General features: G+C 42.4%; 1 protein-coding gene across 3 annotated transcripts in view; it reads left to right on the top strand.

The window, feature by feature from the left end:
• The window catches only part of LOC147032883 (coiled-coil and C2 domain-containing protein 1A-like), a 121,993-nt gene that overhangs the window by 41,660 nt on the left and 56,247 nt on the right, over window positions 1–24,086 (top strand). For all 3 annotated transcript variants that reach the window (XM_085870843.1, XM_085870842.1, XM_085870844.1), the window contains exons 6-9: window positions 11,340–11,413; window positions 15,718–15,776; window positions 22,560–22,611; window positions 22,852–22,951. In XM_085870843.1, the coding sequence (XP_085726969.1) occupies window positions 11,340–11,413; window positions 15,718–15,776; window positions 22,560–22,611; window positions 22,852–22,951 (285 nt within the window). The remainder of the gene's footprint in view (window positions 1–11,339; window positions 11,414–15,717; window positions 15,777–22,559; window positions 22,612–22,851; window positions 22,952–24,086) is intronic.

Raw genomic sequence — 24,086 nt, 5'->3', positions numbered from 1 at the left:
TGAGGCATCGATGCATGTCGTGCCCCCACAGACAAATGGACCCGAGCCATCTCAACTTGGTAGGCTGCGAGCGAGGCTGCAATAATCTTTAGTTGGTGAAGGTGCTTAAATGAGTCTTGCTTGAACGATATTGTTGTGGGCCGGGGGGTCGGTGGCGATAAACGACCACGAGGTGGAGCAGTGACGTCATCTCCCACCGAACACCCGGAATTTAGGTCGTGACTCTGGGATAAGTCCGAATTTCACAGGTCCTTTAGCGGACCGTGGTCGCCAATACTTTGACAGCGTGGGGTAGGGTCAATTGCCTAATTTCATTATACCCAAGTACCCACGTCGTCGAACTACCGGGGAAAACCACACCCTCGGCCGACTCTGTCCGGACCGAGTCGCAGGTACTGACTCAGATCCGGCGTAACCGAGCGGAGTTACTCGAGCCGCGCCGGTCCCAATGAACAATCCACGGCACAAACGGCCCTACCATTTCGCAACACGCACCATGCTAGGCCAATGGAGAAAAGCACAGAAAACGAGCTGGTACATTTAACAGGGGTTTATTTTACAAAGAATAATCGGGGAGGGGAACACATAGAGCAGAGTTATCATGAATAAAAGGCAGGCAATGTACAAGCAAAGGAAAGCACTTACACAATTCTACTTATCAGACGGGGCCCACGGACACATACACTCAAAAGAAATGGACCACGTGGGTCTATTTTTGGTAGAGCCGGGTACCTCCCGCCTAGTGCGGTTTCACCGACTTGAACCCACGACCCGAAGTCCATGACCCACAAACGGGACCAAGCCACCATGACCGCAGACTAAGTAAATCGCCACCAAGACTGCAGACCGCTCCAACCACGACGACGGACTGATCAGTCACGACGACAGAGCACTCAGCAATTGCCACGATCTCCTGTCTGCCGTCCTCTCATCTCCCACAACCACTCTGCCATCGCCACGATTACCCGGTCTGCCCAACACTGGTCCAGCCAACCGCTCAACTCTTCTGAGGTGGGAAGGATCTCTTCTCCTCCCCCTCGCCTCCTGATTGGACGAGGGGTTGTTGGATGACTCGTGGTCACCTCCTGATTGGCTGGGGCATGCGTGTCATGCTCGCCCTTCGCTCATTGGCTGGAGGAAACGGTCCATGCCCTTCCTTGGGACGCAGCCTCGATCTGAGGTGTTCGAGGCTCCACCCACGCCTTCAGCCGAGAACACGTGGGCAATGGTGACCGGTCGAGTGCGGTAGCGTTGTTGTAGTGGATGTAGTAGTAGTTGTTGTTGTTGATGAGGAAAAACGTAGCTGAAAAAGTAACTCGTAGCACACATGTAATTCCCATTTGACAGAAGGAAGGATTCTAACTATAAACACATACTTATCGAAATAACTAAACTATGGCGACTCTGATTGTCTCTGTGCAGATGGTTTCCAAATCCGTAACAATATATGCCATTCCCTGTCCAATTTTTCTCGCCGTCATATTATAATATGTGGACTGCCTATGGATTGTTTATAACTTGCATCTTGAGGCCTCATATGTGATTTCTCCTGGCTAGAGCTTCAAGAGTGGCATACGATATTGGCCCCGACACCCTTACAACCCAATTGTGACCTTTATTCGACACATAAACCCATTACGTATAGTTGCTATCATTGTTTAATACTCACCTGAGGGGAATTTGGAGAAAATTGGATGTATACATGTACAGTAAACCCTAAAATATCGCGGGGGTCATGTTCCTGGAAAATGCCACGATATTCAAAACCATGATGGGTAAAACCAAGGGCCAATGGCAAAAAGGAGGTTGGGTTCTTGGGCTTCGAGAAAATATAGGGGAAGGTGAGCGGCAACCAAAAAAATTAGGACATCACAATTGAAACTGGACAGTTCATAGAACATGATACCTCGCACAAGGCACACAGTGTTGAAGTATATACTTCAGTCTGAATAAAATAATGTTTTAAAGATGTATAAAATATACCGCAAGTGTAGCGCTACTGAAGCAGTCTTATACAACACATTTATATACTGCAATAAGATGACGACTTTTTTTTTTGCATACATTGACGAGGCTCGTGGGAGAGCGAACACACAACACACAATAAGTGGGGCAGGAGACAAGAGGGGTGGGAGAGGGAAGGACAAAATAGTGGGGAAGAGGGACATTTGGAGATCTGTGGAAGGGAGAGAGATGGGGTGGTGTACACAGGGTATACAAGATAGACACCACAGGGACTTTCAGGAAACAAGGCAGGGAAGGCAGGGAATTTGGAGGTAGGATTGGGGTGGATTAGCAGGGGTAGAAAATATCGTGGTTTTGGATGGGGGAAGATAAGAGGTGGTGATGAACAGCTGTAGTTTTACCAGAAGGGGGATGCTGGCCAGCCTTGAGCGTCCTGCGGAAATATGGGGGGGGGGACATATAGCAGATAGAGCAGGGAGGGGGGGTAAGACCGACGAGGAGACGGTAAAAGACAGAAACACAAACCGACCTGCCTGCAGTGACAGCGTGAGAGGCCTAAAGACAGCCTCACCACGGGAGATAACAATGATCTTAAATGCCTTGATTTCCACAGCGTGAAGCTGAGAAAGGTGAGATGCAGGAGCACCAGCCCAGAGGGGAGAGCAGTACTCCATCATGCTGTGGACAAAAGCTTTATTTGTGGTCAGGAGCTCAGCTGGGCTGAGGAAGGACTTTGCACGATGGAGGATGCCCAGGCAGTGACTGGCTTTGAAAGCAGGTTGGAAATGTAGCTTTCCCAGGAAAGATCATGGCAGATAGTGAGACCCAGAAGCCTGAATGAAAGGACTTCTTCCAGAGGATTGTTGAGAAAGTTGATGATGGGGGGGGGGTGGGGGTTCCAAACGGTCCTTTCGGAGAGACATAGTGAGAGTGTGAGTTTTGTCAGGATTGAAAGACATGTTAAATGTGTTGGACCAGTTTGTGATTTTATCCAGATCTGCAGTGAGCGAAGAAGCTGCTGCTTGCTGGTCTGAGGGATGGCAGATGGTACGCCAGAGGGTGGAGTCATCAACAAAGAGATAAAGAGGATTTTCCAGAGAGTCGGAGAGATCATTGATGAAAACCAAAAAAAGGGAGAGAGATGGGGCGGTGTACACAGGGTATACAAGATAGACACCACAGGGACTTTCAGGAAACAAGGCAGGGAAGGCAGGGAATTTGAAGGAGGTAGGATTGGGGTGGATTAGCAGGGGTAGAAAATATCGTGGTTTTGGATGGGGGAAGATAAGAGGTGGTGATGAACAGCTGTAGTTTTACCAGAAGGGGGATGCTGGCCAGCCTTGAGCGTCCTGCGGAAATATGGGGGGGGGGGGACATATAGCAGATAGAGCAGGGAGGGGGGGGTAAGACCGACGAGGAGACGGTAAAAGACAGAAACACAAACCGACCTGCCTGCAGTGAGAGCGTGAGAGACCTAAAGACAGCCTCACCACGGGAGATAACAATGATCTTAAATGCCTTGATTTCCACAGCGTGAAGCTGAGAAAGGTGAGATGCAGGAGCACCAGCCCAGAGGGGAGAGCAGTACTCCATCATGCTGTGGACAAAAGCTTTATTTGTGGTCAGGAGCTCAGGTGGGCTGAGGAAGGACTTTGCACGATGGAGGATGCCCAGGCAGTGACTGGCTTTGAAAGCAGGTTGGAAATGTAGCTTTCCCAGGAAAGATCATGGCAGATAGTGAGACCCAGAAGCCTGAATGAAAGGACTTCTTCCAGGGGATTGTTGAGAAAGTTGGTGATGGGGGGGGGGGGTGGGGGTTCCAAACGGTCCTTTCGGAGAGACATAGTGAAAGTGTGAGATTTGTCCGGATTGAAAGACATGTTAAATGTGTTGGACCAGTTTGTGATTTTATCCAGATCTGCAGTGAGCGAAGAAGCTGCTGCTTGCTGGTCTGAGGGATGGCAGATGGTACGCCAGAGGGTGGAGTCATCAACAAAGAGATAAAGAGGATTTTCCAGAGAGTCGGAGAGATCATTGATGAAAACCAAAAAAAGAACAGGGCCCAGAACGCTACCTTGAGGAATTCAGCCTGGACAGGAAGAGGGGTTGAGATAACTCCATTTAGGGCCACACGTTGACTGCGACAGGAGAGGTAGTCTGCGAGCCATGAGTGGAGATGGCCTTGGATACCACAGGAAGAGAGTTTGGTGAGTAGGGCAGGGTGCCAGACCTTGTCAAAAGCACATGATATGTCGAGGGATACGGCTCAGATTTCTTGTCTGGCATTGAGGACCTCCATCCATTGTTGGGAGAGTAGAAGCAGAATATCCAGGGTAGAGCAACCTGGTCTGAAACCAAATTGATGATCGGAAATCAAGCCATTGGAGAAGAGGAAGGATTTCATGTCTGAAGCGATGATGGACTCCATAACCTTTCTGATGATTGGGAGAAGGTCGGTAGTTGCACGGACCTGTATTTGCACCTTTTTATGCAGAGTGGTAATGTTCGCTGATTTATAAGCAGATGGCAGGTGACCTTGAGCAAATGAGAGGGCGAATAGAATAGAGAGAAGGTAAGAAAGAGCAGAGGAGCAGGTTTGTAGGACACGTGGGCTTATGCCGTTTGGACCGGTTGCAGAATCTGAGTCGAGGTTTGACAGCAAGCTCTCCACCTTGTCAGAAGAAAAGCACACAGAGTCCAGGGAGAGTTGCGTGTGACTCGGTAAGGTGGGTACAGAAAGCGATGAGGTTTGGACACAAGATTTTTTAAGCAAACACCTTTTCACGTGCTGTATCAGCAGTGCGGCAATTGGAGGTAAGGTAGGGGATGGAAATGGAGCATACAACAGAAACAGATTTGATTTGACGCCACCAGGACTTGGAGGAGCGAGAGGGATTTGAGAGTTCAGACTTCAGATGGGAAAGATGTTGTTTTCTGGCTCTCCTGAAGGTGGACACACACTTGTTCCTAGCTTTGTGGAAGGAACTGAGATTATCCTCAGTTGGGTTTGCTTTCCATGAGGCAAAGGCAAGTTGTTTCAGGACAACTTCTTTGCCACAAGCTTCAGTGAACCATGGGCGGGAGGAAGGATAGGACAACTGAAGAGGCAACTTGAGAGGGGATAAATCTCTGCATGAGAGAGAGAGCGCAAGTTTCTTTGAAAGAATTCCCAGGATGAGTTGATGTTGGAGAAAGTAGCAATGGGAGCGCAGTCTAGAAGTTTGATGACTGCTTGGAGACCCTGTGAGTCAGCTTAAGTAAAATGCCAGACTCGACGGCACTGAAGTGGTTCTCTAATAACAGCCAGAGAGATGTCCACTTTGACAAGGATGTGGTGAGAAGAACAGATTGGAGCGAGGGAAGAACAGCAGATATTTTCAGGGAAATTTGTCAAAATCAGATCCAGTAGAGGTGGAGTACCGGTGGTTGAGATCCGGGTTGTGAAAGTGACCGATTGAGTCAGTCCCAATGAGTCGCAGAAGTCTTTTGCTGAAGTGCCATGACAGGTGAGAGAGGTACTCACACCCAGACAACTGTCATGATGACAATGGTAGTCACCACATATGAGGAAGAGAGAGTTCGGATGAGAGGATAGAAGTTGGTCCATTTTTTTGGATAGTCAGGTGTAAATGGAGTCATCACTGTTTGGTGGACGGTACAACACACATATAAACATAAAGTGTGACTGGAGGGAAGCCCTAGCCAGAGGTATTCCTGAGGGTGTGGGGGAGTGAGGGCAGTGCATGGAGAATAAGGCCTAAGTCACATTTGCTCTACGGCGAGGATACGGCGGCCTTATGCCCTCTGAATTGACAGAAACGTGCGGCGGCCGCAGAATTTCTGCGGTGGCCTCAGGGTGGCCCTACGCCGTTTGGCTATCTTTTACAGGCCATAGGGGTCGCGTGGAATTATAACGTGGAGTTATAACTTTTTTTCATTTCTACGTTCGCCGTAGCAATTCGAGAAGCCGAAAAAAAAAAACTGGTAAAAAAAAAATACATATTAGCCCACTCGTTACCGTCTGTCTGGCCGCATGTTCGCCTTAGGGCCCCCCTGCCGTCGCCTTGCGGGCACCTTGAGGCTACCTTGCTTCAGCCTTGAAAATTCTATGGCCGCCGCAGGGCCCCCTTAAGGTACCGTGCGACATCAAATCAAAGACCGTATGGCAACCCCACGTTTTCGGTCTCCACGATTTCTTAATACGCCATGCGGTTCCCCGAAAAATAAAAACATATGTGACTGCTACATTGTGTGACCGTGGAAATACTGCGGCTGTCGTATAATTGCTAGTGGCCATAGATTTTGGAGACCCCACTGCCGCCATGGCAAATGTGACTTAGGCCTAAGGAATTGAGTCTTTGATGAAGATAGCAACTCCTCCACCAGGACGAGGCTCAGGTCCGTCATACCGGAGGAGGGAGAGGGATAACCAGGGAGAGATACTAGTGAGTCAGAGACGTCTTGAAGGAGAGAAGTTTCTGTTAGGCAGATTATGTCTGGTTTGTCAGTGACAACCTGTATGGAAATATTTGTCAGATTTTAGCAAAGGCCCCGGATGTTTGAGCTGCACACTGTTGAGGTTAAGGTCTTTGAGGTCTCCTGATCTGTGACAATAGGTCACAGCTCAGGAGATGGAGGCTTTATTGATCACCCTGGAATGCAGTGTCAATCGGCATCATGTGTAGCCATTTTGGTGGCCTCTTCTTCACCCTGATACTGCCACATGCTCCGCCCTATCATGCTATATATTGATATGTAGCATGGTTCTTGGAAGTGGTATGAAGACGATTTGTGTTCCACAGTGTTCAAGTTTATAATTCAATTTGAATAAAGGTTTAAAGGTGTACATATAAATTAATTCTGCGTTTTACCACCATTTTATCCAGTGTCTATTACATCAGAATTTATAATTATTTGCAGTATTATATTCTTCTTCCTCTTTCGGCTTGCTCCCATTAGGGGTCGCCACAGCGGACCAACCGTCTCCATTTCGCTCTATCCTCCACATCTTCCATTGACACTCCAACCACCCGCATGTCCGCCCTCACCGCATCCATGAACCTCTTCTTTGGCCTTCCTCTTCTCCTCCTGCCTGGCGGCTCCATCTTCAACATCCTTCTCCCGATATACTCCGTTTCCCTCCTGTGCACATGTCCAAACCATCTCAATCTCGCCTCTCTCACTTTGTCTCGAAACCGTCCTACCTGCGCTGTCCCTCTAATATACTCATTTCTCATCCTATCCATCCTCATCACTCCCAACGAGAATCGCAGCATCTTTAACTCTGCCACCTTCAGCTCTGCTTCCTGTCTTTTTGTTAGCGCCACCGCCTCCAAACCATACAACATAGCTGGTCTCACTACCGTCTTGTATACTTTCCCCTTCACTCTTGCAGCTACCCTTCTGTCACAAATCACTCCTGCAACTCTTCTCCACCCACTCCATCCTGCCTGCACTCTCTTTTTCACTTCTCTCCCACACTCTCCGTTATTTTGGACAGTTGATCCCAAGTATTTAAACCAATCCACCTTCCCCACCTCAACTCCTTACAACCACACCATACCACCACCCTCCCTCTCATTTACGCACATGTACTCCGTCTTACTCCTACTGACTAACATTCCCCTTCTCTCCAGTGCATACCTCCACCTCTCAAGGCTCGATTCAGCCTGCTCCCTACTCTCCCTACAGATCATGATGTCATCCGCGAACATCATAGTCCATGGAGACTCCAGTCTGATCTCGTCCGTCAACCTGTCCATCACCATTGCAAACAGGAAAGGGCTCAGAGTCGATCCTTGGTGCAATCCCACTTTAACCTTAAACCGGTCCGTCATTCCTACCGCACACCTCACCGCTGTCACACTGTCCTCATACATATCCTGCACGATCCTCACATACTTCTCCAACACTCCCGACTTCCTCATACAATACCACAACTCCTCTCTTGGCACCCTATCATAAGCTTTCTCTAAATCCACAAACACACAATGTAACTCTTTCTGGCCTTCCCTATACTTCTCCATCAACATTCTCAAAGCAAACATCGCATCAGTGGTGCTCTTTCCTGGCATAAACCCATATTGCTGCTCACAGATCGTCACCTCTCCTCTCAACCGAGCTTCCACTACTCTTTCCCACAACTTCATGGTGTGGCTTAACAACTTTATCCCTCTGTAATTTCCACAGCTCTGCACATCACCCTTATTCTTGAAAATCGGAACCAGTACACTTAATCTCCACTCCTCCGGCATCCTCTCACTTTCCAAGACTTTATTAAACAATCTGGTTAACAACCCCACTGCCATCTCTCCTAAGCACTTCCATGCCTCCACTGGTATACCATCTGGGCCAACCGCCTTTCCACTTTTCATCTTCTTCATAGCAGTCCTCACTTCATCCTTACTGATCCACCCCACTTCCAGATTCACTATCTCCACCTCTTCCAACCTTCTCTCTCCCTCATTTTCTTCATTCATCAGCTCCTCAAAGTACTCCATCCACCTTCTCAACACACTCTCCTCGCTCGTCAGCACATTCCCTTTTGCATCCTTTATCACCCTAACCTGCAGCACATCCTTCCCAGCTCAGTCCCTCTGTCTTGCCAATCGGTATAAATCCTTTTCCCCTTCTTTTGTATCCAACTTCTCATACAGCTCGTCATATGTCTTTTCCTTGGCCTTTGCCATCTCTCTTTTTGCTTTTCGACGCCACTCCTTGTACTCCTGCCGACTTTCTTCATCTCTCTGACTATCCCACTTCTTTTTCGCCAACCCCTTCTTCCTTATACTTTCTTGTACTTCCTCATTCCACCACCAAGTCTCCTTATCTTCCTTCCTCTGTCCAGATGTCACACCAAGTACCTTCCTAGCTATCTCCCTCACAACTTCTGCTGTCGTTGCCCAATCATCCCACCCATCTTTACCACCATCCAACGCCTGTCTCACCTCCTCCCTAAATTTCACGCAACAGTCTTCCTCCTTCAGCTTCCACCATCTGGTCCTTGGTTCAGCCCTCGCTCTCTTCCTCAACCTCACCTCTAAAGTCATCCTACAGACCACCAATCAATGCTGTCGAGTTACACTCTCCCCTGCCACAACCTTACAGTCACTAGTCTCTTTCAGGTTGCATCTCCTACTTAAGATGTAATCCACCTGTGTGCATTCCTCCACTCTTGTATGTCACCCTGTGTTCCTCCTTCTTCTTGAAATGCATGTTTACCACTGCCATTTCTATTCTTTTTGCAAACTCTACCACCATTTTCCCTTCCACATTTCTCTTGTTGAGACCGTACCTCCCCATCACCTCCTCATCCTCTTTATTCCCTTCCCCAACATGTCCATTGAAATCTGCTCCAATCACCACTCTTTCATCCTTGGATACACTCTCCACCACTTCATCTAACTCACTCCAGAAATCTTCTTTATACTCCATCTCACACCCCATATGTGGGGCATATGCACTGATGACATTCATCATCACCCCTTCAATTTCCAACTTCACACTCATCACTCGGTCAGACACTCTCCTCACCTCCAATACCCTCTTGACATAATCTTCCTTCAGGATTATCCCGACACCATTTCTCCTCCCATCCACACCATGGTAGAACAGTTTGAAACCACCTCCAATGCTCCTCGCCTTACTCCCCATCCACTTGGTCTCTTGTACACACAGTATGTCCACCTTTCTTCTCTCCATCATATCAGCCAACTCTCCCCCTTTGCCAGTCATCGTCCCAACATTCAGAGTTCCAACTCTCACCTCCACACTTCTACCCTTCCCCCTCTCCCACTGCCTCCGGACTCGCCTTCCCCGTCTCCTTCTCCTCCTTCGCCCAGCAGTAGCACAATTTCCACTGGTACCCTGCTGACCACCGGTACCGGTGGCGGTCGTTGGTAACCCGGGCCTCGACCGATCCGGTATGGAAATTCGTTTTGTTGTCCGCATAATGATTTGGCATAGGTTTTTATGCCGGATGCCCTTCCTGACGCAACCCTGGTCGCCTCTTACGACACACAGGGATATGGTACACCTATTCTAACCGGGGCATACACCGGGCCCAGTACAACTGGTGCTCATTTCGCCGACCTCGGAAGGATGGCAGGCTGAGTCAACCCCCTGGTGTTTTCGACTTGGTGTATATATATATATATATATATACATATATATATATACATATACATACATATATATATATATATATATATATATATATATATATATATATATATATACATATATATATATACATATACATACATATATTAATTCAGTGTCCCAACAGGGCTTGAAATCACGGCCTCTTGGGTCCCAAGCCACTGCCCTTACCACTGCGCCAACACCAGGCTTTATTTGCAGTATTATATATATTTACATATTATAAATATTTACAGTATTTATAATATATAATTCAATTGAAATCAAGTTGGTCTTCGATCATAAACTGACATCTGCACACACACACACACACACACACACACACACACACACACACACACACACACACACACACACACACACACACACACACACACACACACACACACACACACACACTGAACCAATTACTTAACCCCGCTTTTTGCTTCATGCACGCATGGTAAAAACATCCCATACAACAAAATGTTACCACTTAATCACCTGCCTGCTGCTTCTGCTACTACTACTTCTATGACTTCCTGCGATCATGCCGACTACTCTGATGACTACTACAACGATGTTTACTACTACGATGACAACAACTACTGCTAAACATTACTTATTCTTTTTCAACAAACACTGAATCACATTTCTTGTGAGGTCGGCATTGCTTGAAGTTTAGCCCCTCGTCTTTCACAAACTGTCTGGCCTGGTCTGACATTGCAGCTGATTTGAGGACAAAGTTGTACAGTAATTTATTTGTTTCGGGTTCCAGCGGTAACTCGCCCACTCTTCTTGAAAGACACCGTGGGATATTTATTGTTTCACCAATTAATGTTAGCATACGAGACACCCAGCCTAACGTTCATCTTGGGCATGGCAAACTTTTGAATGCAACACTCTGCCTGTGAAGCATCAATCTAATAGTTTATAGTCAGGTCCGGAATTAAACCATAACCAGACAACTTAAAGGTTAAATGCGCTCTCTCTGCATGGTCCTGTTGGCCTGCAAACTGCTCATCAATTCCTGTTTATTGACCCAGCCATGCCCATAAGCTCATTCTTTTATAGGATTTGTGTAAAATGGATTGTACCTGAAAATGTTTAAATTAAGAGATTGGCTCCATCCTTTTGTGATATGATGTTTGACAGACATAGAAAATTTAATTTGCAATAATTTTCATACATCAGTATGGTTTGCTTATTTCATATATTTGTTCTTTTATCCTCAGAGTATTTCCCAACATGAGCAAGAGTGACCTGATCCTGACTGTTGTCAGCGCCACAGATCTACAACCCCCTTCAGGTACCTGATTGGCAACTAGAAAATACTGACTTGAGCAATATAAAGAATAATGTAATGTCATCCAATTTTTTGTGGGTGGATAAAGCATAGTCTATAGAAAAAGGCATGTGTAAAGGAAAGAAGGATGATGGTTGAGAGGAAGGTAAGAGTAGGAGAGGAGATATGTGAAGATTGTAGGACATGGACACAGTGGTATTCTGTGCAGGTGAGGACATTGAAGTGACGAGAGATTTGGAGGTTGGATCCAACAGTGTTGGAGTTTGATATTGTCAACTTATGATGTGCTTCCAGCAAACTTGAGGGTTTGGGGGTTTGGACAAGACGAGGGCTGCTTTTGGTGTTGAGGTCGAGGAATGTTGCAGCATGCACTGAATGCGTGTTCAATAGCATTGTCAGCAGGAAGGTATAGGTAGTGGCATGACCAAGTGGTGGTGATGGTGCAGTGAGAGGTGATGAGATGGAGCTTGAGAAGAGAGGAGAAGGAGGAGGATGTTAATGGTAGAGTGGTGCTGTTTTTGAGAGAGTGTCAGGTTATGAGAGGTGGAAGGAGGGTTAAGGGAAGCGGTCTGGAAAATTCTTGTGATCGGCAGACAGGCAGAAAAAAAACCAGCTCGGTGCCAGACCTAAAGCAGCAGATGGTATTCATGGAGGAGATCTGCATGACAAGGTTGTGGTCCTACATTGTCATCTGGTCAGTTGGAGCAAGGCAAGTCATGTTGGGTGAGTTATCAGTGCCTTGGGAGGAGAATATGGAGGAGGTGTGTTGGAGGAAGAGGGGAAGGTACAGTGAGTTGGAGGTAGAGTGGAGGGAGAAGGGTTGCCGAATTTGTCAGCCATTTGAGGTGGGGTATAGAGGATATCTTTGATTCCTTTTATGCATTCCTAACTCGACTTGGAGAGTGTGGGAGAGTAAGAGTCATGGTGAAAGATTCACTCTGGATTTGGAGGGAGTTCATGGAGGCATGTCGAGCAGTGTAGGTTGAGGTTGGTTGTTTGGTGGTTCTTCATGCCTCAACAGTGGGGGTCTGAGAGTGGAAAATGTGTGGGGATGTATGTGTGGTGGTGTTGTTGCCTTTTGGTTTATTATTTGCGAAAATCAAAGATTTTTCAAGTTTTTTGGTTGGTTGCGTGTGTTATTACTTGCAAAATTGAAGATTATTGAAGTACAGGGTGTCCCAAAAGTCACCAAGGGATTGAGAAATTAAATAACATTTCTGTTTTTTTAAAATAATTTATGATTATTTTTATACCAAAAGAAAATTTACAAAATGGAGATAAATTTGCTTTATTTATGAAAAATGATGCAGTTTAGATGTCCTCCATTTTCAGCTTCGCAGAGACGAGCTCTTTTGACAGCATTTTCCATAACAGCTGACAATAACTCTGGCTGCAGCCCTCGAATTTCTGCACAGATGTTGTCCTTGAGCTGCTGAATTGTATGGGGCCTATTGATGTATACACGCTCCTTTAAGGAACCCCAAAGAAAATAATCGGGAGGCGTCAAATCAGGAGAACGTGATGGCCAAGAAATTTCTGAATTTCGCGAAATTATTCGGTGTCCATGCTCTTTGGGTGAGAATAATTGATCGATGAAATTTAAAATAAAATTCCACGATTTTGGTTCTGTTGATTTTGTTTGGTTTCAGTTGTGAAATTTTCCATGGGTAATTTCCGAATGTTAATTGAAATTCTGAAAAGAAAAGAAAAACAAATTATTCAAGAACAGAAATTTTATTTAATTTATAAATCCCGAGGTGATTTTTGGGACACCCTGCATATTGTTCAGTCAATTTTGTTATTCTGTTTGTCTGTCTGTTTGTCTGTTTATCACCAAGAGGTCACAATTTTAAACCAATCTTCACGAAACGTCACGACATAGTTGAGTTTGTCATAAGGAATAAGCCTCTTGTTCTTGAGGTCAACATGGACCAAAAGGTCAACATAGGCCCAAGGTCAATAACTTAGATGGTATTTCTAAAATCCTCAATTTTCTTCCGATTGACTTGAAATTTGAAGAGGATTTATATTCCAGGTCACGGAATTCAATTAGCCAATTATTTTTGAGGTAAACATGGATGAAAAGGTCAACATAGGCCAAAGGTCAACAACTTAGATGGTATTTCTAAAATCCTCAATTTTCTTCTGATTGACTTGAAATTTGAAGAGGATTTATATTTCAGGTCACTGAATTAAATTAGCTAATTATTTTTGAGGTAAACATGGATGAAAAGGTCAACATAGGCCAAAGGTCAACAACTTAGGTGAGATTTCTAAAATCCTCAATTTTTGTCCGATTGACTTGAAATTTGAAGAGTATTTGCATATCAGTTTACTGAATTCAATCACCAATTCTTTTTGAGCATCTTTAGTTAGTAAGCTTCATGTTTGGAAGGATTTGTTGAAATCTAATAAAATGCAGGGTACTTGGTGAGGTTCTTTTTTTTCATGACATCCATCCATGTTGATTGTGGCTTGCTCCTGCAAGGGCAGTCACGCATATTGGCATGTTCAACTCCTGCGCACATTATCCGCTTGGCCCATTGACAAAATGATCTGCGGTCGAATGCATCGTTCTCGTATGCCTTCTGTAGTTGCTTTTAGATGTTTCCAATGCTCCTTCTCACACAGCAATAATTCAATAACAGCATGTTGCTTCTGATAGACATCCAAGGGGGTAGCCATGTTTGACAACTGCTACAGCAATGCCACATGTGGAACGACATTGTAATTGTATGAGGCTGGAAGGATGTACATATATATATATATATATATATATATATATATATATATATATATATATATATATATATATATATATATATATACAGTAGACTCCGCTTTATAAATCCACCATGGGACCACGCCATTTGGATTTATTAACCGGCTGGATTTATTAAGCGGAGAACCTATTTTCAGCCACGTACTGGATAGATAAGACAAAAAGCGAATGTCGTTAAACACTGCTTTATGCTACAAAAACATTGATTTATCAAACGGTGACAAGGGGATTGTTCAAAAGAATCTCTCCAAGGTCGCTTGCTTGGGAGGGAAGGTTTTGCGCAAATGTTCCTTTATTGAATCCGTCACCTGGCGGAAATCGGGATGGGCAAAACCTGAGAGCTGCAGTCCCCTGTCCAATTTGGCGAGTGCAGTCCGCATCTCTGCCGCTGTTGGCATTGCCTCGGGTTCGTCGTCGCTTTCTGACATAAGATCGGGCCATTCACTAGCATATTCCTCCGATTCAAAAATTTCCACCATTCAAGCAGGGCTTTCTCCACTTCCTCATCTTTCCCCACCCGTTTCCGCTTCACACCGCCTAGCTCTTGAACCTCTGCTCTGATGGTGCCTTTGTTCTTGATAAGATTTTGGAGCTGGCCACGAGAAATTTCCAACGCGATTGCAGCCTCGCGCTGACTTGTCTTCGCCATTGCATTGAAACGGTCTAATAAGGCCACCTTCTCCTCCATGGATAGATCCTTCATCTTTTTGCTCATGGTCGCCATCTTCTTCGCCATCATGACTCTTAAAGTACAAAAATGCTGAGAGATAGAAGTCAACCAACTGGCGCAAGCTATAAACGCATAAATGCTTCACCCGCTGTGACGACCGAAAAGTGAAAGCGTAGAGTGAGCTGGAAATCATTGCACAAGGCTGTAGTCAATGGGATTTCCACTGTGACACTGCGCATTAGGATTTTCCAGTTCTCCTATAGTTAAACACACACCCCCACAGCAGCGCATACTACATGAAGCTTAGGTTGCGACTGCGCACGTGCCAAGCAGGTGGATTTATTAAACGGCGGGTGGATTTATTATCCTGCCGATTTCTCGATATAAAATTCCGTTCCAACTCATTTTGGTTACAATAAGCAGCTGGATTTTATAACCGTGGATTTATAAAGCGGCGTCTACTGTATGTAGATATATACATACATACATACATACATACATACATACATACATACATACATACATACATACATACATACACACTGTACAAGTAACAGAGTGAATATGGTGTTGTAAATAGATTGTGTGGCATTACTTTTGGAGTGACCCTCATACATACAACATATGTTAATAAAATGGGTGTTTTATTTTGACATTTTTATTGTTTATATGTTTGCTATTGTTTTGTAATTATAAAGTCTTGTCTGCCTCTTTAATCATTGCATTTACAGCTCATGGGAAGGAGGTAAAGGAAGGAAAGTAAGACCAAATCTTGCCACGTAAATTTCTTAAAATTGGCAACCAACCTTTCCAGACAATACTTTGGTCCTTACTTCACCACTATTTTTCTCACAGGTGTTTCTGCTGCTAACATCAACCCCTTCGTGAAAATAGAATTTCCTTTCCCAAGTGCTGTAAGTAATTTGTATTTTGTTAAAGTCCACTGTTTCTTTGGTGATGCTCTTTCTATTTTTTGCTTAGTTCGTACAATACCCTGTGTGAACATTTCTTACTTTAAATGTGTACCAAAGTTCAAAATGTAGTGTATTTTAATTTAATTTGACCACATTCCAGGAGTATAATACAGGGTGTTCTTAAATTATCTTTCCTATCTTGAATGTAAATTAAAAATGACTAGTATACATACAAGCATGCAGTTTTCACCATCTTGTTTGTAGCCCAACTGAAATAATTCTTATTTGCAGTTTTCTTTCTAGTGACTCTCCTGTGTGGAGAGTAACCCCCAAAATGTTGCGAGTTACAAAAAAAAGTCTGAAAATGTGTGACTTTGGACATGTGGCATCGAATGTGGACTGAAATTGAATATCCTTTGTTTTGAGAGCCACAAATGGTGCAAATGTGGAAGTCTACAGACATGTCAAGAAAAACTCTTTGTGTTTGGCTACAAGATGGTACAAACTGCATGCTTGTATGTGTATTAGTTGCCTCCGACCCAGAAGGTGGACGGAGGTTATGTTTTCACCCCCCGTTGTCCATTCATTACTTGTGAAAATCAAAATTTTTCAAATGTATTGGTTGATTTCATGCGTTATTGTTAGTCTGTTTGTTTGTTTGTTACTTGCAAAATCAAAGATTTTTCAAGTACATTGGTCAGTCGATTTTGAATCCAACCCGATTGTCATGAAACTTTACGAGGTTGTGGAGGTAGTCCAAACTGAGAAGCCGATCGATTTTGAGGTTAAATGTCTAAAATTGTCATTTTTCATCCAATTGACTTGAAAGTTGAACAAGATTTGCATCGTGCATTTCTGAATTGGGAAACCAACTATATTTGAGATCAAAAGATCAATGGTCAACTCATGGTCAACCTTCTAAAATCATCAATTTTCGACTGAAAAATCATCAATTTACATCCTATTAACTTGAAAGTTGAACAGGATTTACATAGTCCATCACTGAATTGGGAAAACAACTATTTTTGAGGTTAAAAGGTCAAAGGTCAACTCAAGATCATACTTATAAAATCATCAATTTCAATCTGCAAAATAATCAATTTTCATCCGATTGACATGAGCTTTGATTAAGATTGTCAGTTTTAATCTTAATGAAATGAACAATTTGATGTTTCCATGGTCACCTTTGGAGAGGGAGGTGGATTTTGCAAGTATCGTGCTCGGCACGAAGTAATTTTCTTGTTTTTTGTCAATCGCCTACAGGTCACAATTCAAAACGGATTGTCATGAAACTTTCCGAAGTTGAATAGGTAGTTTCAACTGAGAAACCTAAGGATTTTGAGGTCAAAAGTCATCTTAAGGTCATATTTCTAAAATCGCCATTTTTCATCCGATTGACTTGAAAGTTGAACAGCATTTACATATTGCGTCACTGAAATGGGAAGCCAATCTTTTTGAGATCAAAAGGTCAAAGGTAAACTCAAAGGCAAACTTCTAATATCATCAAATTTCATCTGAAAAATCATCAATTTTCATCCGATTAACCTGAAAATGAAGCAGCAATTGCATAGTTCATCACTGAATTTGGAAATATACTATTTTTCAGGTCAAAAGGTCAACTCTAGGTCAAACTTCCAAAATCATCAATTTCAATCAAAGAATAATCAGTTTTCATCCTATTGACCTGAGCTTTGATTAAGATTGCCAAATTTAATCCTAATGAAATGGACAAATTGATGTATCCATGGCAACCTTTCGAGAGGGGAGTGGCTTTTGTAAGTATTGTGCTCTGCATGATGTCTTTTTCTTGTTTGTTACTTGCAAAATCGAAGATTTTTCAATTATATTGGTATGGTCAGTTGATTTTGTTATTCTGTCTGTCTGTCTTTGTCCATTTGTTTGTTTGTCAATCACCTACAGGTCACAATTTTAAACCGATCTTCACAAAACTTTACAAAGTTGTAAAGCTAGTCTTAACTGAGAAGCCCATTGATTTTGAGGTCAAAGGTCATCTTTAGGTATAATTTCTAAAATCGGCATTTTTTCATCCATTTGACTTGAAAATTAAACAGCAATTGCATAGTGTATTACTGAATTGGGAAACCAACTATTTTGAGATCAAAAGGTCAAAGGCCAACTCAAGGTCAAACTTCTAAAATCATCAATTTTGAACTGAAAAATCGTCAATTTACATCCTATTAACTTAAAAGTTTAACAGAATTTGCATCGTCTATCATTGGGAAAGCAACACATTTTGAGGTCAAAAGGTCAAAGGTGAACAAGAGGGCAAACTTCTAAAATCATCAAATTTCATCTGAAAAAAATCAATTTTCATCCGATTGACCTGAGCTTTGATTAAGATTGTAAATTTTAAATTAATGAAATGGACAATTTGATGTATCAATGGCTACCTTTGGAGAAAGGGGGGCGGGTGGATTTTGCAAGTGTCGTGCTCTGCAGGACGTCTTTTTCTTGTGCGTTTGTCTGTTTTTCTCTTAATTGAAGGCGATATGTTTATCGCCTGCAGATCAAAATTTAAAATGGAACTTCATGAAACTTTACTACATGGTAGAGTTAGTCATAAGCAAAAAATCGTTTGTTTTTGAGGTCAAAAGGTCAACATAGGTCAAAGGTCAACAAATTTGACAGATTTATAAAATCTTCAATTTTCATCCGTTGAACTGGAAATTTGAACAGGATTTGCACATCCGATCACCGAATTCAACTACCTATTATTTTTGAGGTCAACATAGACCAAGTTTCTAAAATTGTCAATTTTCATCCAATTGACTCGACATTAGAAGAGGAGTTGCATCTTTGGTCAACAGCTTAGGTGGGATTTCTAAAATCCTCGATTTTCATCCAAATTGACTTGAAACTTGAAGAGGATTTATATTTCAGGTCACTGAATTCAACCAGCCATTTATTTTTGAGTCAGCATCGACCACAAGGTCAACATTGGCCAAAGGTCAACAACTAAATTGGAATTTCTAAAATCCTCAATTTTCACCCCATTGACTTGAAATTTGAAGAGGATTTGCATATCAGGTTTCTGAATTCAACCACCAATTATTTTTGAGGTCAACAGCAGCCAAAAGATCATCATCAGCCGAATTTCCAAAGTTGTCAATTTTCATGCGATTGACTTGAAATTTGAAAAGGAGCTGCATGTTTGGTCATTGAATTCAACCACCAATTCTTTTTGTGATCATCATCGGCCAAAAGGTCAACATAGACCAAGTTTATAAAATTGTCAATTTTCATCCAATTGACTCAACATTTGAAGAGGAGTTGCACATTTGGTCAACAACTTCGGTGAGATTTCTAAAATCCTCAATTTTCATACATTGACTTGAAATTTGAAGGGGATTTGCATATGAGGTCACTGAATTCAGCTACCAATTATTTTTTTAAGGTCAAAATAGACCTAAAGTTCAACATAGGTCAAAGGTCAACAACCTTGGTGGAATTTCTAAAATCCTCAATTTTCATTCCATTGACTTGAAATTTGAGAAGTAGTTGTACATTTGGTCATTGAATTCAACCACCCATTATTTTTGAGGTCAATATGGATCAAAAGGTCACCATAGGCCAAAGGTCAACAGCTTGGGTGATATTTCTAAAATCCTCAATTTTCATCCAAATTGACTTGAAACTTGAAGAGGATTTATATTTCAGGTCACTGAATTCAACCAGCCATTTATTTTTGAGTCAGCATCGACCACAAGGTCAACATTGGCCAAAGGTCAACAACTAAATTGGAATTTCTAAAATCCTCAATTTTCACCCCATTGACTTGAAATTTGAAGAGGATTTGCATATCAGGTTTCTGAATTCAACCACCAATTATTTTTGAGGTCAACAGCAGCCAAAAGATCATCATCAGCCGAATTTCCAAAGTTGTCAATTTTCATGCGATTGACTTGAAATTTGAAAAGGAGCTGCATGTTTGGTCATTGAATTCAACCACCAATTCTTTTTGTGATCATCATCGGCCAAAAGGTCAACATAGACCAAGTTTATAAAATTGTCAATTTTCATCCAATTGACTCAACATTTGAAGAGGAGTTGCACATTTGGTCAACAACTTCGGTGAGATTTCTAAAATCTTCAATTTTCATACATTGACTTGAAATTTGAAGGGGATTTGCATATGAGGTCACTGAATTCAGCTACCAATTATTTTTTTAAGGTCAAAATAGACCTAAAGTTCAACATAGGTCAAAGGTCAACAACCTTGGTGGAATTTCTAAAATCCTCAATTTTCATTCCATTGACTTGAAATTTGAGAAGTAGTTGTACATTTGGTCATTGAATTCAACCACCCATTATTTTTGAGGTCAATATGGATCAAAAGGTCACCATAGGCCAAAGGTCAACAGCTTGGGTGATATTTCTAAAATCCTCAATTTTCATCCAAATTGACTTCAAACTTGAAGAGGATTTATATTTCAGGTCACTGAATTCAACCAGCCATTTGTTTTTGAGTCAACATCGACCACAAGGTCAACATAGGCCAAAGGTCAACAACTAAACTGGAATTTCTAAAATCCTCAATTTTCATCCCATTGACTTGAAATTTGAAGAGGATTTGCATATCAGGTTTCTGAATTCAACAACCAATTATTTTTGCGGTCAACATCAGCCAAAAGGTCATCATCAGCCGAATTTCCAAAGTTGTCAATTTTCATGCAATTGACTTGAAATTTGAAAAGGAGCTGCATGTTTGGTCATTGAATTCAATGAACAAGTATTTTTGAAGTCAACATAGGCCAAAAGGTCAACATAAGCTAAAAAGTCGTCACATGTCAAATTAAAAAAATTGTCACTTTACATCCGGTTGACTTAAAAGTTGAAGAAGATTTACATATTTGGTCATTGAATTCAACCCACAATTATTTTTATGGTCAAATTTGTTTTATGGTTTTCGCAAGTATGGTGCTATGCATGAGATCTTTCTTGTTTGTTTGTCTGGCTGTCTATCTGTGAGCCAGATATCTCAAAAAGTTAGGGATGGATTTGGACGAAGCTTTTAGGACAGGTTGGGTGTACGACAAAGAAAAATTGATTTGATTACGGTGAAGATCTGGATCCAGATCTGGATTCGAGAATTTTCAAAGTGATTCTTCACAATTGAGAGATAGGTTAAAAAACAACATATTGCACAATATTTAAAAAAAAGTCATGGACGGTTATGACAATACTTGGTGGATGAGTTTGGTTTTTGACAAGTCCAAGATGATTAGATTTTGATTAATGTCCGGAGCAGATCTGGCCTATCAATGGGATGGAAAACGTAAACTGTTCAGCCTGTTAACAACAATTTGAAAGGGCAAAAGGATTGCCTGTAACAAATTAGCAGTTAACTGATCACTCTCTGCCGGAATGCTGGGGGAAGGTTATAAATCCTCGTTCATCACAAGGTACCAAAATCATGCATAACTACTTTACAAATCACTTTAAAATCATTACAAATCACATTTCTACATTTCGATCACATTTTAAGTACAATGTTTACGAATCAAATCAAAATTTTGGAAACATTTCTCTCACATCAATGAGCACGGCAAGCACACATTCCAACACAGTGACCCCCACCCTCACAACTGCACTATGGGTACAGCAACCTGTGAGGCCAATCGCCCGAACGCCGGAGAGGCCAGTTTATAGCTGGGTTAAATAAAACAAAAAAACACACACACACACACACACACACACACACACACACACACACACACACACACACACACACACACACACACACACACACACACACACACACACACACACACACACACACACACACACACTGACTCACACACGACATTTATAATTATAGATTACTCGAAGCACCCGCTCCCTATGGGAGCCGTAAAGGGGGTCATGTTATTATAGTTATGCCTATTTTACTCCAAGGGGTCCTAGGATTACACACCCAAAAATGGTTGCGATCGGTTTATCCGTTTTTGCGGTACCTGGGAACAGACAAACAGTGAATTATAGTAAGACGATTTGCATTTCTTTGAGTACTTATCTTCTGAAAAGTGTAGAACAATGATAATTTACAATCGATGTCAGAGTTGCCTTTTTCATGAAAAATAAATGTGTAATTATAAACGCACAAGTTTTATTCATACTAATGCACAATATGCATTTTCAAAAGTGAATGATGGCCTTGGGAGTGGGGGTGGAGGGGTGGTGCAAAGCTGAATGTTCACTTTGGGTTCCTAATACCCTTGCACCAACCTGGCATAGCTGTGAAATAGAAATTTCCCTCAGGGTCCCCCATTATATGTGCAACACACTTATACAATATCACAATTTATTATCCGACAGGATGGTGCAGAGGTATTGCACTAGTTGTTGAGTTGTGTATTCTGGGCTCCTGACTAAAAGCTGTCAGACTGGTGCTTTACAGACAGGGTATTTAATCAGTGAGTGTGCTATCCTTAGCATTGGCAATATGCTGGAGACCTGCCTGCTTGCATTCACTGGTGGACGTTAAAGATCCCACAGTCTTTTTCAAAAGGTAGGTGATTGTTGCCAGCACCCTTGCCAAATCTCAACTTCTTGCTTGATTGTGCAGGGGCTCTACAGCTGCATCTCAGTTAAGATGCATCTGTTGCACTAAATTTTGAATTGGAGCCAGGTCCAATATGCATTCACTCGTGGCTTTGAACCATCATTCAGTTGGATGGGTATAATTGAACCTTTGAGATTGCTCTTGCCTCCTGGTCTTGCAGTTCTGGAGCTTGAATTCTTTTTTGGATATTCTCTTTGCAGGCTGAACCCCAAAGAGCGAAAACCAATGTGATGAAAAACACTTGTTCACCAGGTAAAAAAGGAAAAACTTAACTTTAAAACAATTGATTATTTATTTGGTCGCATGTGGTTAAGTTTTTGTACCATTGTAACCACTGTAGTTTTCTGTTTGTTGCTTTTTTTAGCAGTCCAAATCTTTGATCTAAATGCATACACAGTACTATTATTTAAGTACTAATTTTTGTTATTATACCCAATGAACGCAAACTTATCATTAAGAAGATCTGACATGCTCTCCAATTTTGTTTGGTAGAGTTCAATGAAAGCTTCAAGCTCTCGATAGATCGAACAGCACGTGACCTACGATATCGTGTGCAGTCCACAGCAATCGTCTTTGACGTCTACCACAAAAGGTTTTTTTGAGATGCGGAAACCAATAATGGCTGATAATATAGCTCCACTCATCATGATATAGGGACACCCTTTTGAAGCATGACTGTAAGAAGCTAAACTGAAGTTTATAATCTAATTTATGTATTGGAAAGTCTGATTACCTGTTCCACCAAAGGTGGGTGGAGGTTATGTTTCACCCCTGTCTGCTTGTCTGTGAGCAGGGTATCTCAAAAAGTCGTGGACGGATTCAGACTAAATTTGGCGGGCAGGTTGGGTGTGTGACAAGGACGAATCAAATAGATTTTGGTGAATATCCGGTTCCGGATCCGGATACTAGAACGTTTGAAGTGATTCTTCACCATTGAGAGAGAGGGCCAAACATGATATATAGCACGATATCTCAAAAAGTTATCAACGGATTCAGAAGAAACTTGGTGGACATTTTTGAGTTTGTGATAAGAACGAATCGATTCGATTTTGGTGAAGTACAGATATGAGAGTTTAAATTTTTAAAAAAGTGGTTCCTTACCATTGAGAGATGGGGCCAAAAACAATATATGGCATGATACTGTATATTTATATTTAAAATAGACAGTCACGGGCTATGACAAAACTTGGTGGAGGAGTTAGGTAGGTGACAAGAACAAGCTGATTCGATTTTGGTTAATGTCTGGATGCAGATCTGGCCAATTGGTAGGATACAAAACGTAAACTCTTCAGCCTGGCGGATGTTTGCGCTCTACCGAGTGCTTTCTTGTTATTAATGTGATGAAAATAGATTATTACTAATGGTATCAGATTTATCATGTCATACAGGGTACATCACAGTAAAACACAGTGTGCTATTAATAAAATCACCTAAATACCACACTTAAATAATATATTGTACTCTAGAATACATCACATTTCTTTGTCCATCCATTTGGACCATACTCTATGCAGAGCGTTGGTGCTGCCTAAGCAGTGTCCTCGGCTATTGGACACAATCCTGGTCGGATCGTCACTCCGACACAGTATACCAGCAAGCTGGTATTCATTTTGCTGACCTCGGAAGGATGACAGGCAAAGTCAACCCCATCTGGTATTTATTCAACATCCGAGTGGGATTTGAACTCAGGATCCAAGGAGCCCAAGTCCACCACCCTAACCATTAAG

Source organism: Eptatretus burgeri, chromosome 2 (genome assembly GCF_056783735.1).
Source record: "Eptatretus burgeri isolate ZD-2024b chromosome 2, Ebu_testis_v1, whole genome shotgun sequence".
NCBI classification, from domain to species: Eukaryota; Metazoa; Chordata; class Myxini; order Myxiniformes; family Myxinidae; genus Eptatretus; species Eptatretus burgeri.
The sequence above is the reverse complement of the archived record's forward strand: the minus strand, read 5'-3'. Positions and strand labels throughout refer to the sequence as shown.